A 15,660-nucleotide genomic window follows, 5' to 3' on the forward strand; every position below is an offset into this window, starting at 1 on the left:
CCCGTACTGTCGAAATAATCTGCCTTGAAGTGCTCACTACAGAGCTTGGATGACTTGGTAGCAACAAAACCCTCCCTTCTTATTGTGACTTCCCATTGCCATTGAGGAAAAAGTACCAGTTCCTTCTGTTAGAATTTCATTAATAGCCAAATAACGTAGGTTAGGAGGACATATTACAAATAGTCAAATAATGAAAATTATTGTTCAATCTTACTTGTGAAAAGTAATTCCATGTGATCTGCTTGGAGGACCCATCCAATATGGGTCTCCTCTACGCTGGACAGAGGAAAGCACGTAATGAGGCGTCTATGTATATTATGTCTATGGTTCTGACTACACCAGTGAACCAGCTGGTCCACCTCCTGCCTGTATGCGGACTTGTCATGGTTCTTGATCAGACCCATGACGGTGGTGTCGTCCAAAAACTTCAGGAGTTTAACAGACGAGTCTCCTGAGATGCAGTCATTTGTGTAGAGGGAGAAGAACAGCAGGGAGAGAACACATCCCTGGGGGGTGCCAGTGTTGATGGATTTTGACGATGATGTGAAGCTCCCTTGCCTCACCTGCTGCTGCCTGTCCGTCAGGAAGCTGGTGATCCACTGACGTGGGGCAGGAACAGCGATCTGGGTGAGCTTCTGGTGGAGGATGTCTGGGATGATGGTGTTGAAGGCCAAGCTGAAGTATACGAACAGGATCCTGGCATACGTCCCTGGTTGGTTGAGGTGATGCAGGATAAAGTGTAGTCTCATGTTGACTGCATCATCAGGCGACCTGTTTGCCCGGTAGGCAAAGTGCAGGGGGTCCAGCAGGGCAGTCAGTTATGACCTTCAGGTGGCTCAACACCAGTCTCTCAAAGGATTTCATGACCACATATGTCAGGGCAACAGGCCTGTAGTCATTTAATCCTGTGATGATGGTGGAGCATTTGAAGCAAATGTGCAGCCCTCCATCACAAACGCTCTCTCTATCCTGGACGGTACCTGGGCAGCAGCAGCAGCAGCAGCAGCAGCATGTTAAGCTTCAGTTTGGTCTTCTATTTTTCCACTTAATAAACACTATATAAGACACCATGACACACTCACACTTTCACAACTGATGTAGTTACTGACACACTCAATTTATACAGAGTTGTGAAATGAATTCAACATTATTAAAACATCATCCACTGTGTACCTTCTGTATTCGTCATTTGCCTTTGAGCCAGGTTGTGACACTGAGTGTCCTGCAGCTCACAGTCCATGAGAGGAACAGCTGTTCAAAGCAAAATGTCCTGTTGTGAACTGTATTTTCCACTTCCCCAACCCACTCTTTGGTCCCAACTCACCATCTGAGAAAGACGGATCTAATCATTATTGCTAACACAGCCTCTATTATGGTAATTGTCTTGGCGAAAACTGCAATGACTGGTTACAGTTACATAAAGTTTGCAATGATAGGGAAGAAATACAAGGTTGAGCTACAGCCAAAGTAATTAGTCAAAGTTGAATTCCTGGGGGGACTGTCACATGAGATTTATCTTGGACCTTGCCCCTAGAGCTTCACTACCTCCTCTGCACTGCTGGGTGGTGATAAAGGATTAAACATGTCAACTACAAATCAAGAACACCACTCAGTAAAGGAGAAGAACCAGAGGAAAGTCATGAGGGCATTTTTAGGCACCAGCTTCATCTTCCAAATGTTGTATTTCTGCTTATTCTCTGATGTGTCCTTCTCTCTTTATTCCTCCTCTTGTCACTCACAGGGACCGTTTTATTTAAATGGAATGCACAAAACTGGAGATGTGATTGTAGGTGGACTGTTTACACTCCACTTCATTTCAACTGATCCTGACCTGTCTTTTACCTCAGAACCACAACAGCCTCAGTGCTATAGGTGAGTCTGTGAGAAAACCACACAAAGTTGATGAAATTCAGTTATATTAGTAGTCTGCACTTTTGACTATAAAGATTAATGCTATTAGTTTTCATTCACATAATTTGATTATGGTTGAGGTATTTAACTGGCTGCATTATTACTATGTAGTTGTGTAACATATGCACAGTTAATATATAATCTATTTTAATTAGTAAACACCTGTGTTGTTATGTTGTTAGTTTGGATATTATAGGATTCAGACAGGCTCAGACCATGGCCTTTGCTATTGATGAGATCAACAGAAACTCCAACTTGCTGCCTAATGTGACTCTGGGATACAGTCTGTATGATAACTGCCTTCAACTAGGAATTGCATTTCGTGGAGCACTGACATTAGTCAGTGGTCAAGAAGCGCAAGTTACATTAGAGGAGAACTGTGCAGGAACTCCTCCAGTCGTAGGGATTGTGGGTGATTCTTTTTCTTCAAGTACTGTTGCCATATCCACAGTCTTAGGTTTGTACAGAATGCCTCTGGTGAGTAATTTTGTCTTTCAACTCATGTAATTTAGTTGCAAATGTATGAAATTATTATCCTTAATTTATGAAATTGAAATAGCCAATTTTTTTTTCGGGTTTGTTTTATTGATACATTTTTGCAGGTGAGTTATTTTGCCACATGTTCCTGCCTGAGTGACAGACAAAGGTTTCCATCCTTCTTTAGGACGATCCCAAGTGATGATTTCCAGGTGAATTTTAATCTGCAAAGTAAAAATACTTAAAGGGCCACTCCTGTTTAGTCATGTTATGTGTTTCACTTACAGAATTGTGTGGTGTCAGATATACAACACTTAAACACAGTGATTAAACATGAGTCTTCGATGAACCTGTTTAGCAGAATTTCTAGTGAAAGATGATTTCAGCCTGTGCACTAATCCCTCATCTCTGTGTCCACATAGGTGAATGCTATGATTCAGATTCTAAAACACTTTGGTTGGACTTGGGCAGGTCTGCTCATCAGTGATGATGATTATGGAGTCCACGCTGCCCGATCCTTTCACTCTGATCTGGGTCCAGCTGGTGGAGGTTGTCTGGCTTACACAGAGATTTTGCCCTGGGATGACGACTCTACTGAACTAAGGAGAATAGTGGACGTAATGAGAAAATCTACAGCTCGAGTGGTGATTGTGTTTTCAAATAAGGGTCTCATGGTTAACCTCATGAAAGAGGTCAGTCCTGAAAAATATATGTAGGAAATTAATTTCAGGGACTGTCCACTCTAAAGCAACTAAAGTGCTGTTGTATGTACTACAGTGTTTTGAGTAGTTTCTGTTTCCGTGTAGATGTGGCCTTAGTCTTTGAAAAAAACTATTTCATTAAAGTTACACCTGCGCCTTGTTAAAGCTAAGAGTAAGACTACTCCCTATGGCTACTTGAACTTTGTTTGTAATAGTCTCAAACACAGATTTGTGTATGACATCAACTCTGGAAACTAGATCAGACTTTACTGGTATGAAAGTATGAATTAATATATTTATGATAATGCAATGTACAGGTGGTGAGACAGAATGTGACAGGCCTGCAGTGGATTGCCAGTGAAGCCTGGTCATCATTTGATGTGATCCAGACTCCCCACTTGCCGTACCTGGGTGGAACACTGGGCATCTCCATTCGTCGAGGAGAGATACCCGGACTCAGGGACTTCCTGTTACAAATACGTCCTGACCTACATCACAACAACACCGATGGAAACAGCATGGTGAGTGTTTCCCTCAGACTGGGTATTTGTGAGTATTATATACTGGCTTTAATACACACAATAATTATTTTCCAGGTGAATCAGTTTTGGGAACACACATTTCAGTGTAGATTTGCACCCCCTCCAGCAGGTTGGGTGGAAGCTGGAGGAGAATTATGCACTGGACAGGAAGTTATAGAGAATGTGGAGACTGAATTCTTGGATGTTTCAAACCTCATGTCAGAGTATAATGTGTATAAGGCTGTGTACGCCCTGGCATATGCTCTTGATGACATGCTGCAGTGTGAGCCAGGGAGAGGACCTTTCAGCAACAACACCTGTGCTCATTTACAAAGACTGGAGCCATGGCAGGTGAGATATCAGTTTACATTCAACTCTTAATTTCTTTTAGAGTTGTGTATTATTAATTTTATTATGGTAATTTTAATCATTATTTTGTACACTTATACAGACTAGATAATTGAGTGCATTGTATAAGAATGAAATATAAATAATAATGAATAGAAGTGAATTATAGATGAGAATATATTTCATTTACAGATGGGTAATAGAGCAATGTAATATTAGGTCGGAGGAAACAGTATAATTTGGGTTATGTGACAATACTTAAAGCAGCACAGTAAAGGTTTTACCTAAAAACAAATTCATAATCATTTTAAGGGTACATATAATTGGGAGAATGATAAATCTCCGGGATGGGGATGGAATTTTGTACAATTTTATCATACAAATAACAAGTATAATTTGACTGGCAAATTTCCATTACCAGGATAAGCATAGAGAAAATATTTAATATAAGTGACGTAAAAATTCTGTCTATCTGATTTGTTTGTTGTATGTTAAAACAATATAATTTACATTACCATAACTAACCTTAACTTGAAAGAAGATTTAATAAAATATCTGCATAAAGAACTTCACACGATTGAAGGTCAAGTATGAACAGAAGTCCCCGCCTCTTTTGGTTTACAATTCTAAAAGTGAAAAGTGATTTCAGTGGGTTTTGGAGTCATTTAAAGCGTTGAAAACATATTTATGCATTTATCGCATACTGTTAATTACAACACTTTTGGTCAGGATAATCTCAAAATGTAATTTCATATTATCCCAGATTTAAACCTAGCATTGTAGGTCTGTTGTACACCTTGCTGTACACAGCAAATGTGCTCCTGTCACAGGTCAGCTGCTCAACCCGACATGTCAGATGTGTGTCTGCACTGTATTGCACACGGTTTTCAACTTGAGGAACATGATGCTTTTTGTGTTTTTTTTTCCCCTCACTCACTGCACCACAGATTATGGTAGACAGACATAACAGCTGATGTCAGGAGAAGAGAGCTTACTTTGAAATAATGTTTTCACTTGGGTTCTATAACATTGGCTTGGCTTTCATATTTCATATTTCATATCTGTGTGTATATTAATGGTCATTTATGCTGCAAATTCCTGAGAAAACAAGTAGGGACCGAGCAAGTGTGTTAGGTTAAGTATGTAAGTGCAGCTCATACTGTAACGGGTGGTGTTTGGACCCAAATTCAGCACACACAGGCAAGGTCAGTTCTTAGATTTTAGTTCGGGCTCTTGCCAGGCAACAGTACTGTTTGGCGGAAAGCAGCGAGGGGGAGTCGAGTCGAGCACAGTCCAAAACCAAGGTAAACAGTCCAACCAGGAAAAGTCCAAAATAGGCAAGCAGAAGATGCAGTCGAGTAGGGAGGCCAGCAGTCAAAAACCAAAGTGGCCACACAGGATAACAAACAATTCCAAAACGGGCAGAGGGCAGGTAGGCAGAGAAGGCAGAATCAGAAGCAGGAACGGTCGACAACAGGGGCTCAATCTGGAGAAACACTGGAAAGTATGGCATCAGAAGAGTAAAGAACAATCTGGCGGCGAGTGAATGAACTGTAGAAGCTTATAAACCCTTTCGAGAGCTACGTCACAGAAATATGCGCACGCAGTTTGGGGTCAGAAAACACATACTCGTACCATTAACTAAGTCCAACAGTCCAACACATAAGACACCTACTTGAAGTGTAGTTGGCTGTGAAAATAGAACCAGCAATGGTGTCAAGTTCTTCAAAATCCCTACAGGATCTCATCCCTTTCAAAAAAATAGACATCGTCTGTGGCTCCAAGCATTAAAAAGAGAAGACAGGGGTGATGCTACTACAGTCAAAGAGGCTCGTGTTCATAGTGCTCACTTCATTTCATGTAAGTTATCATTTATAAGCTCTTTCTGTTAGATTATGCTGAAATGCCTGGATTTCACAGAAATGTGTGTGTCAATGCACATATGTATATATGAAACCTATGCCGCCTAAAGTTATGTTGTGGTCTTGGACGTAGCTAGCTTGTAGTTAGCTGCCGGTCGGCTAGTGCGTTGACAAATAAGCATGGTGTGCTAAAAACATTCCATGTAAGACTTGTATGCGCATAGACTTTCTTGTGTGTATGGGCTAGGTTTATCTATAAGGTAAGAGTGAATATCTGGCCATTTACTAATATCATCTACCCAATCTTTTATGGAAGCTGGGTCAGGCAGACTATTGCCATCGACTAGTACTAATTTATTTAGGTATTGTTTGCGGTCCTTAATCGACAATGAAAGACCAAATTCAGAATTATTCGGTGGAGGACCGTTGACATACATGCTCTTCGCTAACCTGTTGTGACGTTTTCTGACCCCAAACTGTGCGTGCATTCTCGCTAGGCTTGGAATATTTGTATACAATGAAAGGGTCTATACTGGTGCTTAATGAGTGTGAGGGTAGTGGTACACAGGTGAGCTGAATTGGCTGATGAGGTGAGCTTGGCTGGCATGCAGGGCGGAGCAGAGGAGGGGTGAGTGGAAAAGTACTGGAAGGTGAGGCATGGGGCAGAACAGTGACACACACTATATATCACAGCAGTATGAATGTTTTAACCAATGTGTGTGATAAGAAAAACATCAGAAATACAATCTTGTATCTGCAGTAGAAGCAGGGACATTTAAAAAATGATCAATTATTAGCTCTATTTGTTGAGTTAGCTTTCGCAAAACTAATGATGCTGATTTATACCACCCACTTGTGAGGAATACCTGAGAGCAATCCTTCAATAATATTGCTTTAGAAGTAAATGCTTTCCTCGAAATGTTAACAACTTTTTTTTTTTAATAATTTTTCTTCTTAATTTTGATTCCAAAGCTTGTGTATTACATGGACAAAGTTAACTTCACCACAACATTTGGTGATCAAGTGTCATTTGACGAGAATGGTGATGCCTTACCAATATATGACATCATGAACTGGGTGAGGCTCCCTGATGGAAGAAATGAAGTTCAGATCGTGGGTGAGGTTAAGAGGTCAGCCTTCAAAGATGAAGAACTAACACTGGTGGAAGAGAAAATCTTCTGGAACTTTGAATCCAAACAGGTAACTGATTTCATGACACTTTGCCTATGGGCAAGTCCTTACAGATGAGACTAACAGACACTGATTTTTCTCCACACAGCCTCCTCGGTCAGTGTGCAGTGAGAGGTGTCCTCCAGGTACCCGCATGGCCAGAAAGAAGGGGGAACCTGAGTGTTGTTTTGACTGTGTCCCTTGTTCTGAGGGAAAGATCAGCAATACGACTGGTGAGTGTAAAGTTTTAAACATCACAGTTCAGAGTTGTTGTATAAACACGTTTCTCATCACTTTCCTCTTTTCTCAGACTCCATGGAGTGCACCAGTTGTCCAGAAGATTTCTGGTCCAGCCCCCAGCGTGATCACTGTGTTCCTAAGAAAACAGAGTTCCTCTCCTACCATGAGCCTCTGGGTATCTGCTTGACAACCTCCTCACTGTTGGGCACATTTATCTGTGTTGTTGTTCTGAGCATCTTCATCCATCATCACAGCACACCTATAGTTCGTGCCAACAATTCAGAACTCAGTTTCCAGCTCTTGCTGTCACTCAAATTGTGTTTCTTGTGTTCATTGCTCTTCATTGGACGTCCCAGATTATGGACTTGTCAACTAAGACATGCAGCATTTGGCATCAGCTTTGTGCTTTGTGTCTCATGTATCCTGGTGAAAACCATGGTGGTTCTGGCTGTGTTCAAGGCCTCCAAACCAGGAGGTGAGTCCAGTCTGAAGTGGTTTGGTGCTGTGCAGCAGAGAGGGACAGTTCTGGTTCTGACTTCTGTTCAAGCAGCAATCTGCACTGTCTGGCTTGTCTCTGCTTCACCAGTGCCTCATAAAAACACCCAGTATCAAAGTGACAAGATAGTTTATGAGTGTGTAGTTGGGTCCACAGTTGGCTTTGCAGTTTTACTTGGTTATATTGGTTTACTGGCTGTCCTCAGTTTTTTGTTAGCTTTTCTCGGAAGGAATCTTCCAGACAGTTTCAATGAGGCCAAACTCATCACTTTCAGCATGCTGATCTTCTGTGCAGTGTGGGTGGCCTTTGTCCCTGCTTACATCAGCTCACCAGGCAAATATGCAGATGCAGTGGAGGTATTTGCCATACTAGCCTCCAGTTTTGGACTCTTAGTGGCACTGTTTGGACCCAAATGTTATATAATTCTGTTGAGACCAGAAAAAAACACAAAGAAAGCCATCATGGGTCGTGGCATTGAATCATAAAAATGGCAAGACCCTTAATAAGTAAATTATCTCTATATCCAAAAATAAAGGTAGAATGTGTTAATACACATATCAAACTTGATTTTCTCATGTTTTCCAGAATTCAATTTAAGTGCAGAACATTTACTGTACAAATGTGGTAATTTCTTTGTTACTTTTAATAATGCAAGTTAATGCCACCCCCAATTAAACTGTAAGTTACTTTCCCTGCCCTGTATATAAATATATTTCACTCTAGTTGAACAGAGCCAGGCTCATTCTGTTCAAGTGTAAGTGCAGGTCACACTTGACCTGTAGAACCTGTACACAACCCATGGAAGGTTTATTTTCTGAAAAATGTGTTATTTCAAAACTGTTCCCGATATTTTGCGTAAGGGCTACCCAATAATCTTGTTACCAGGTCTGAAAAAAGTAGTCCTCTTCAATTGATCGATCAAACCAGAGTTCAATGGTCTGGTTAAATCCTTTATTTAACTTGTCTACTTCTTCACGATACAAATGCTTCTATCGGTGTAGTTTGGGATGAGAAAATAAACAACAGTCATCAGTCAGTCAGTCATCATCTACCGCCTTATCCTCCACCAGAGGGTCGCGGGGGGTCTCAGCTACATCGGGCGATAGGCAGGGTACACCCTGGACAGTTCGCCAGCCCATCGCAGGGCCACACACAGATAGAGACAAACAACCATTCACTCTCACACTCACTCCTATGGTCAATTTGGAGTGTCCAATTTACCTATCCCCACATAGCATGTTTTTGGACTGTGGGAGGAAGCCGGAGAACCCGGAGACATATCATGGGACATATCAAATACAAATACTCACATCATTGGGATGAGGTTCTCTTTCTTCCTTGTTGTTATAGGCTAAAATATAAGAAACATAATACTTAAAAACAACACTATGAATCATAGACATCTGTGTTAGCATGTAGACAAAAATACACCTACTCTTTGGCGATGAGATGGGAAGTTGAAGGCAGATGGGGTCGCACCATCACTAAGCCTGACAATCAGACCCGTACTGTCGAAATAATCTGCCTTGAAGTGCTCACTACAGAGCTTGGATGACTTGGTAGCAACAAAACCCTCCCTTCTTATTGTGACTTCCCATTGCCATTGAGGAAAAAGTACCAGTTCCTTCTGTTAGAATTTCATTAATAGCCAAATAACGTAGGTTAGGAGGACATATTACAAATAGTCAAATAATGAAAATTATTGTTCAATCTTACTTGTGAAAAGTAATTCCATGTGATCTGCTTGGAGGACCCATCCAATATGGGTCTCCTCTACGCTGGACAGAGGAAAGCACGTAATGAGGCGTCTATGTATATTATGTCTATGGTTCTGACTACACCAGTGAACCAGCTGGTCCACCTCCTGCCTGTATGCGGACTTGTCATGGTTCTTGATCAGACCCATGACGGTGGTGTCGTCCAAAAACTTCAGGAGTTTAACAGACGAGTCTCCTGAGATGCAGTCATTTGTGTAGAGGGAGAAGAACAGCAGGGAGAGAACACATCCCTGGGGGGTGCCAGTGTTGATGGATTTTGACGATGATGTGAAGCTCCCTTGCCTCACCTGCTGCTGCCTGTCCGTCAGGAAGCTGGTGATCCACTGACGTGGGGCAGGAACAGCGATCTGGGTGAGCTTCTGGTGGAGGATGTCTGGGATGATGGTGTTGAAGGCCAAGCTGAAGTATACGAACAGGATCCTGGCATACGTCCCTGGTTGGTTGAGGTGATGCAGGATAAAGTGTAGTCTCATGTTGACTGCATCATCAGGCGACCTGTTTGCCCGGTAGGCAAAGTGCAGGGGGTCCAGCAGGGCAGTCAGTTATGACCTTCAGGTGGCTCAACACCAGTCTCTCAAAGGATTTCATGACCACATATGTCAGGGCAACAGGCCTGTAGTCATTTAATCCTGTGATGATGGTGGAGCATTTGAAGCAAATGTGCAGCCCTCCATCACAAACGCTCTCTCTATCCTGGACGGTACCTGGGCAGCAGCAGCAGCAGCAGCAGCAGCATGTTAAGCTTCAGTTTGGTCTTCTATTTTTCCACTTAATAAACACTATATAAGACACCATGACACACTCACACTTTCACAACTGATGTAGTTACTGACACACTCAATTTATACAGAGTTGTGAAATGAATTCAACATTATTAAAACATCATCCACTGTGTACCTTCTGTATTCGTCATTTGCCTTTGAGCCAGGTTGTGACACTGAGTGTCCTGCAGCTCACAGTCCATGAGAGGAACAGCTGTTCAAAGCAAAATGTCCTGTTGTGAACTGTATTTTCCACTTCCCCAACCCACTCTTTGGTCCCAACTCACCATCTGAGAAAGACGGATCTAATCATTATTGCTAACACAGCCTCTATTATGGTAATTGTCTTGGCGAAAACTGCAATGACTGGTTACAGTTACATAAAGTTTGCAATGATAGGGAAGAAATACAAGGTTGAGCTACAGCCAAAGTAATTAGTCAAAGTTGAATTCCTGGGGGGACTGTCACATGAGATTTATCTTGGACCTTGCCCCTAGAGCTTCACTACCTCCTCTGCACTGCTGGGTGGTGATAAAGGATTAAACATGTCAACTACAAATCAAGAACACCACTCAGTAAAGGAGAAGAACCAGAGGAAAGTCATGAGGGCATTTTTAGGCACCAGCTTCATCTTCCAAATGTTGTATTTCTGCTTATTCTCTGATGTGTCCTTCTCTCTTTATTCCTCCTCTTGTCACTCACAGGGACCGTTTTATTTAAATGGAATGCACAAAACTGGAGATGTGATTGTAGGTGGACTGTTTACACTCCACTTCATTTCAACTGATCCTGACCTGTCTTTTACCTCAGAACCACAACAGCCTCAGTGCTATAGGTGAGTCTGTGAGAAAACCACACAAAGTTGATGAAATTCAGTTATATTAGTAGTCTGCACTTTTGACTATAAAGATTAATGCTATTAGTTTTCATTCACATAATTTGATTATGGTTGAGGTATTTAACTGGCTGCATTATTACTATGTAGTTGTGTAACATATGCACAGTTAATATATAATCTATTTTAATTAGTAAACACCTGTGTTGTTATGTTGTTAGTTTGGATATTATAGGATTCAGACAGGCTCAGACCATGGCCTTTGCTATTGATGAGATCAACAGAAACTCCAACTTGCTGCCTAATGTGACTCTGGGATACAGTCTGTATGATAACTGCCTTCAACTAGGAATTGCATTTCGTGGAGCACTGACATTAGTCAGTGGTCAAGAAGCGCAAGTTACATTAGAGGAGAACTGTGCAGGAACTCCTCCAGTCGTAGGGATTGTGGGTGATTCTTTTTCTTCAAGTACTGTTGCCATATCCACAGTCTTAGGTTTGTACAGAATGCCTCTGGTGAGTAATTTTGTCTTTCAACTCATGTAATTTAGTTGCAAATGTATGAAATTATTATCCTTAATTTATGAAATTGAAATAGCCAATTTTTTTTTCGGGTTTGTTTTATTGATACATTTTTGCAGGTGAGTTATTTTGCCACATGTTCCTGCCTGAGTGACAGACAAAGGTTTCCATCCTTCTTTAGGACGATCCCAAGTGATGATTTCCAGGTGAATTTTAATCTGCAAAGTAAAAATACTTAAAGGGCCACTCCTGTTTAGTCATGTTATGTGTTTCACTTACAGAATTGTGTGGTGTCAGATATACAACACTTAAACACAGTGATTAAACATGAGTCTTCGATGAACCTGTTTAGCAGAATTTCTAGTGAAAGATGATTTCAGCCTGTGCACTAATCCCTCATCTCTGTGTCCACATAGGTGAATGCTATGATTCAGATTCTAAAACACTTTGGTTGGACTTGGGCAGGTCTGCTCATCAGTGATGATGATTATGGAGTCCACGCTGCCCGATCCTTTCACTCTGATCTGGGTCCAGCTGGTGGAGGTTGTCTGGCTTACACAGAGATTTTGCCCTGGGATGACGACTCTACTGAACTAAGGAGAATAGTGGACGTAATGAGAAAATCTACAGCTCGAGTGGTGATTGTGTTTTCAAATAAGGGTCTCATGGTTAACCTCATGAAAGAGGTCAGTCCTGAAAAATATATGTAGGAAATTAATTTCAGGGACTGTCCACTCTAAAGCAACTAAAGTGCTGTTGTATGTACTACAGTGTTTTGAGTAGTTTCTGTTTCCGTGTAGATGTGGCCTTAGTCTTTGAAAAAAACTATTTCATTAAAGTTACACCTGCGCCTTGTTAAAGCTAAGAGTAAGACTACTCCCTATGGCTACTTGAACTTTGTTTGTAATAGTCTCAAACACAGATTTGTGTATGACATCAACTCTGGAAACTAGATCAGACTTTACTGGTATGAAAGTATGAATTAATATATTTATGATAATGCAATGTACAGGTGGTGAGACAGAATGTGACAGGCCTGCAGTGGATTGCCAGTGAAGCCTGGTCATCATTTGATGTGATCCAGACTCCCCACTTGCCGTACCTGGGTGGAACACTGGGCATCTCCATTCGTCGAGGAGAGATACCCGGACTCAGGGACTTCCTGTTACAAATACGTCCTGACCTACATCACACCAACACTGATGGAAACAGCATGGTGAGAGTTTCCCTCAGACTGGGTATTGTGAGTATTATATACTGGCTTTAATATACACAATAATTATTTTGCAGGTTAATCAGTTTTGGGAACACAGATTTCAGTGTAGAATTGCACCACCTCCAGCAGGTTGGGTGGAAGCTGGAGGAAAATTATGCACTGGACAGGAAGTTATAGAGAATGTGGAGAATGAATTATTTGATGTTTCAAACCTCAGGTCAGAATATAATGTGTATAAGGCTGTGTACGCTCTGGCATATGCTCTTGATGACATGCTGCAGTGTGAGCCAGGGAGAGGACCTTTCAGCAACAACACCTGTGCTCATTTACAAAGACTGGAGCCATGGCAGGTGAGATATCAGTTTACACTCAACTCTTAATTACTTCACCCCGCGGAGTGGGAGTGAAGTATTGTTTTTAATGGCTCTGTGTGTCTGTCTGTCTGTCTATCTGTTTGTGTTTCTGCACTCTTCTGAATGGGGTGAAGTCTGCCATCTCTGACTGCCTTGTTTCTTTTAGAGTTGAACAAAGTGTGTATTATTAATTGCTAATGATACTTTTTTTTATTTTTTTTATTATAGATTAGTGTGTATTTCATTTACAGATGGGTAATAGAACAATGTTACATTAGGTCAAGGGAACAGTATAATTTGAGCAATACTTACAGCTGCAAAGTAAATGTTTTAACTAAAAACCAATTCATAATCATTTTGAGGTTACATATAATTGGGAGAATGATAAACCACTTGGCTGGGAATGAAATGTTGTATAATTTTATCATACAAAACACACAATAATAATTTGACTGGCACATTTCCATTACCAGGATAATCATAAAGAAAATATTTAATGACTTCAAAATTCTGATTCCTATTTAAGTGGCACAAAGGGCAGCCATCATATTTCCAGTCATTACTGTCACTCCTCTATCTGCTCAAAACTCCTCCCACATAACACTGTAAATTCTGGTTTGTATAGTAAGTTACTAACATGTTTATTTAACATTACAACATATTCTGATTTTATATGTAACACGTTTTTCAAAATTGTTTGTAACCCTCTGCACAAAGGTCCATGGTGCACACAAATTGTCTCAAAGCTCACGGATACAAAGGAAACACAACTAATGTTAAAAGAATATCACTTAGGTGAAGAAATCAGTCCTGCAAGAGTCCAAATGACAAATGCTAATATTGTACAAAAACAATCTTATATCTGCAGAAGAAGCAGAGGAATTAGCTTTTGCAAAACCAATGATGCTGATTTATACCACCCACCTGTGAGGAATACCTGAGAACAATTTTCCAATAATATTGCTTTAGAAGAAAATGGTTCTTCGAAATGTTAATGACTTCTTTATATCGTTTTTCTTCTTCTTAATTTTGATTTTCAAAGCTTATGTATTACATGGAAAAAGTCGACTTCACCACAACATTTGGTGATCAAGTGTCATTTGATGAGAATGGTGATGCCTTACCAATATATGACATCATGAACTTGGTGTGGCTCCCCGATGGAAGAACTGAAGTTCAGATTGTGGGTGAGGTAAAGAGGTCAGCCTTAAAAGACAAAGAACTCACACTGGATGAAGATAAAATCTTCTGGAACTTTGAATCCAAACAGGTAACTGATTTCCTGACCCTTTTCTATGGGCAAGTCCTTACAGAAGAGTCTAACAGATACTGATTTTTCTCCACACAGCCTCCTCGGTCAGTGTGCAGTGAGAGCTGTCCTCCAGGTACCCGCATGGCCAGAAAGAAGGGGGAACCTGAGTGTTGTTTTGACTGTGTCCCTTGTTCTGAGGGAAAGATCAGCAATACAACTGGTGAGTTTAAAGTTTTAAACATCACAGTTCAGAGTTGTCGTATAAACATGTTTCTCAACGCTTTCCTCTTTTCTCAGACTCCATGGAGTGCACCAGTTGTCCAGAAGATTTCTGGTCCAGCCCCCAGCGTGACCACTGTGTTCCTAAGAAAACAGAGTTCCTCTCCTACCATGAGCCTCTGGGTATCTGCTTGACAACCACCTCACTGTTGGGCACATTTATCTGCGTTCTTGTTCTGGGCATCTTCATCCATCATCACAGCACACCTATAGTTCGTGCCAACAATTCAGAACTCAGTTTTCTTCTCGTGGTGTCGCTTAAATTGTGTTTCTTGTGTTCGTTGCTCTTCATTGGACGACCCAGATTATGGACTTGCCAACTAAGACATGCAGCATTTGGCATCAGCTTTGTGCTTTGTGTCTCGTGTATCCTGGTGAAAACCATGGTGGTTCTGGCTGTGTTCAGGGCCTCCAAACCAGGAGGTGAGTCCAGTCTGAAGTGGTTTGGTACGGTGCAGCAGAGAGGGACAGTCCTGGTTCTGACTTCTATTCAAGCAGCAATCTGCACTGTCTGGCTTGTCTCTGCTTCACCAGTGCCTCATAAAAACACCCAGTATCACAGTGACAAGATAGTTTATGAGTGTGTAGTTGGGTCCACAGTTGGTTTTGCAGTTTTACTTGGTTATATTGGTTTACTGGCTGTCCTCAGTTGTTTGTTAGCTTTTCTAGCAAGGAATCTTCCAGATAGTTTCAATGAGGCCAAACTCATCACTTTCAGCATGCTGATCTTCTGTGCAGTGTGGGTGGCCTTTGTCCCTGCTTACATCAGCTCACCAGGCAAATATGCCGATGCAGTGGAGGTATTTGCCATCCTGGCCTCCAGTTTTGGCCTCTTGGTGGCGCTTTTTGGACCCAAATGTTATATAATCCTGTTGAGACCAGAGAGAAACACAAAGAAAGCCATCATGGGTCGTGGCTTTGGATCATAAAAGACCCTT

The 15,660-nt window shown here is 41.3% G+C and overlaps 2 protein-coding genes across 2 annotated transcripts; both read left to right on the plus strand.

Moving 5' to 3' along the window:
* Positions 1-1,638: 1,638 nt before the first annotated feature.
* On the plus strand, positions 1,639-8,211 carry LOC131456047 (extracellular calcium-sensing receptor-like). The gene is made up of 9 exons (XM_058624009.1): positions 1,639-1,872; positions 2,094-2,388; positions 2,514-2,600; positions 2,811-3,080; positions 3,407-3,610; positions 3,686-3,961; positions 6,793-7,020; positions 7,100-7,223; positions 7,328-8,211. The coding sequence occupies exons 1-9, from the start codon at positions 1,640-1,642 to the stop codon at positions 8,209-8,211; spliced, it is 2,601 nt and encodes an 866-aa protein (XP_058479992.1). The 5' UTR covers position 1,639.
* Positions 8,212-10,866: 2,655 nt separating this feature from the next.
* Positions 10,867-15,651, plus strand: LOC131456049 (extracellular calcium-sensing receptor-like). Its single transcript, XM_058624025.1, has 9 exons — positions 10,867-11,100; positions 11,322-11,616; positions 11,742-11,828; positions 12,039-12,308; positions 12,635-12,838; positions 12,913-13,188; positions 14,234-14,461; positions 14,540-14,663; positions 14,768-15,651. Exons 1-9 carry the CDS (start codon positions 10,868-10,870, stop codon positions 15,649-15,651), a joined length of 2,601 nt encoding a protein of 866 aa, XP_058480008.1. The 5' UTR covers position 10,867.
* The last annotated feature ends 9 nt before the right edge of the window (positions 15,652-15,660 follow it).

The sequence above is a fragment of the Solea solea genome, chromosome 3 (assembly GCF_958295425.1).
Source record: "Solea solea chromosome 3, fSolSol10.1, whole genome shotgun sequence".
NCBI lineage: Eukaryota > Metazoa > Chordata > Actinopteri > Pleuronectiformes > Soleidae > Solea > Solea solea.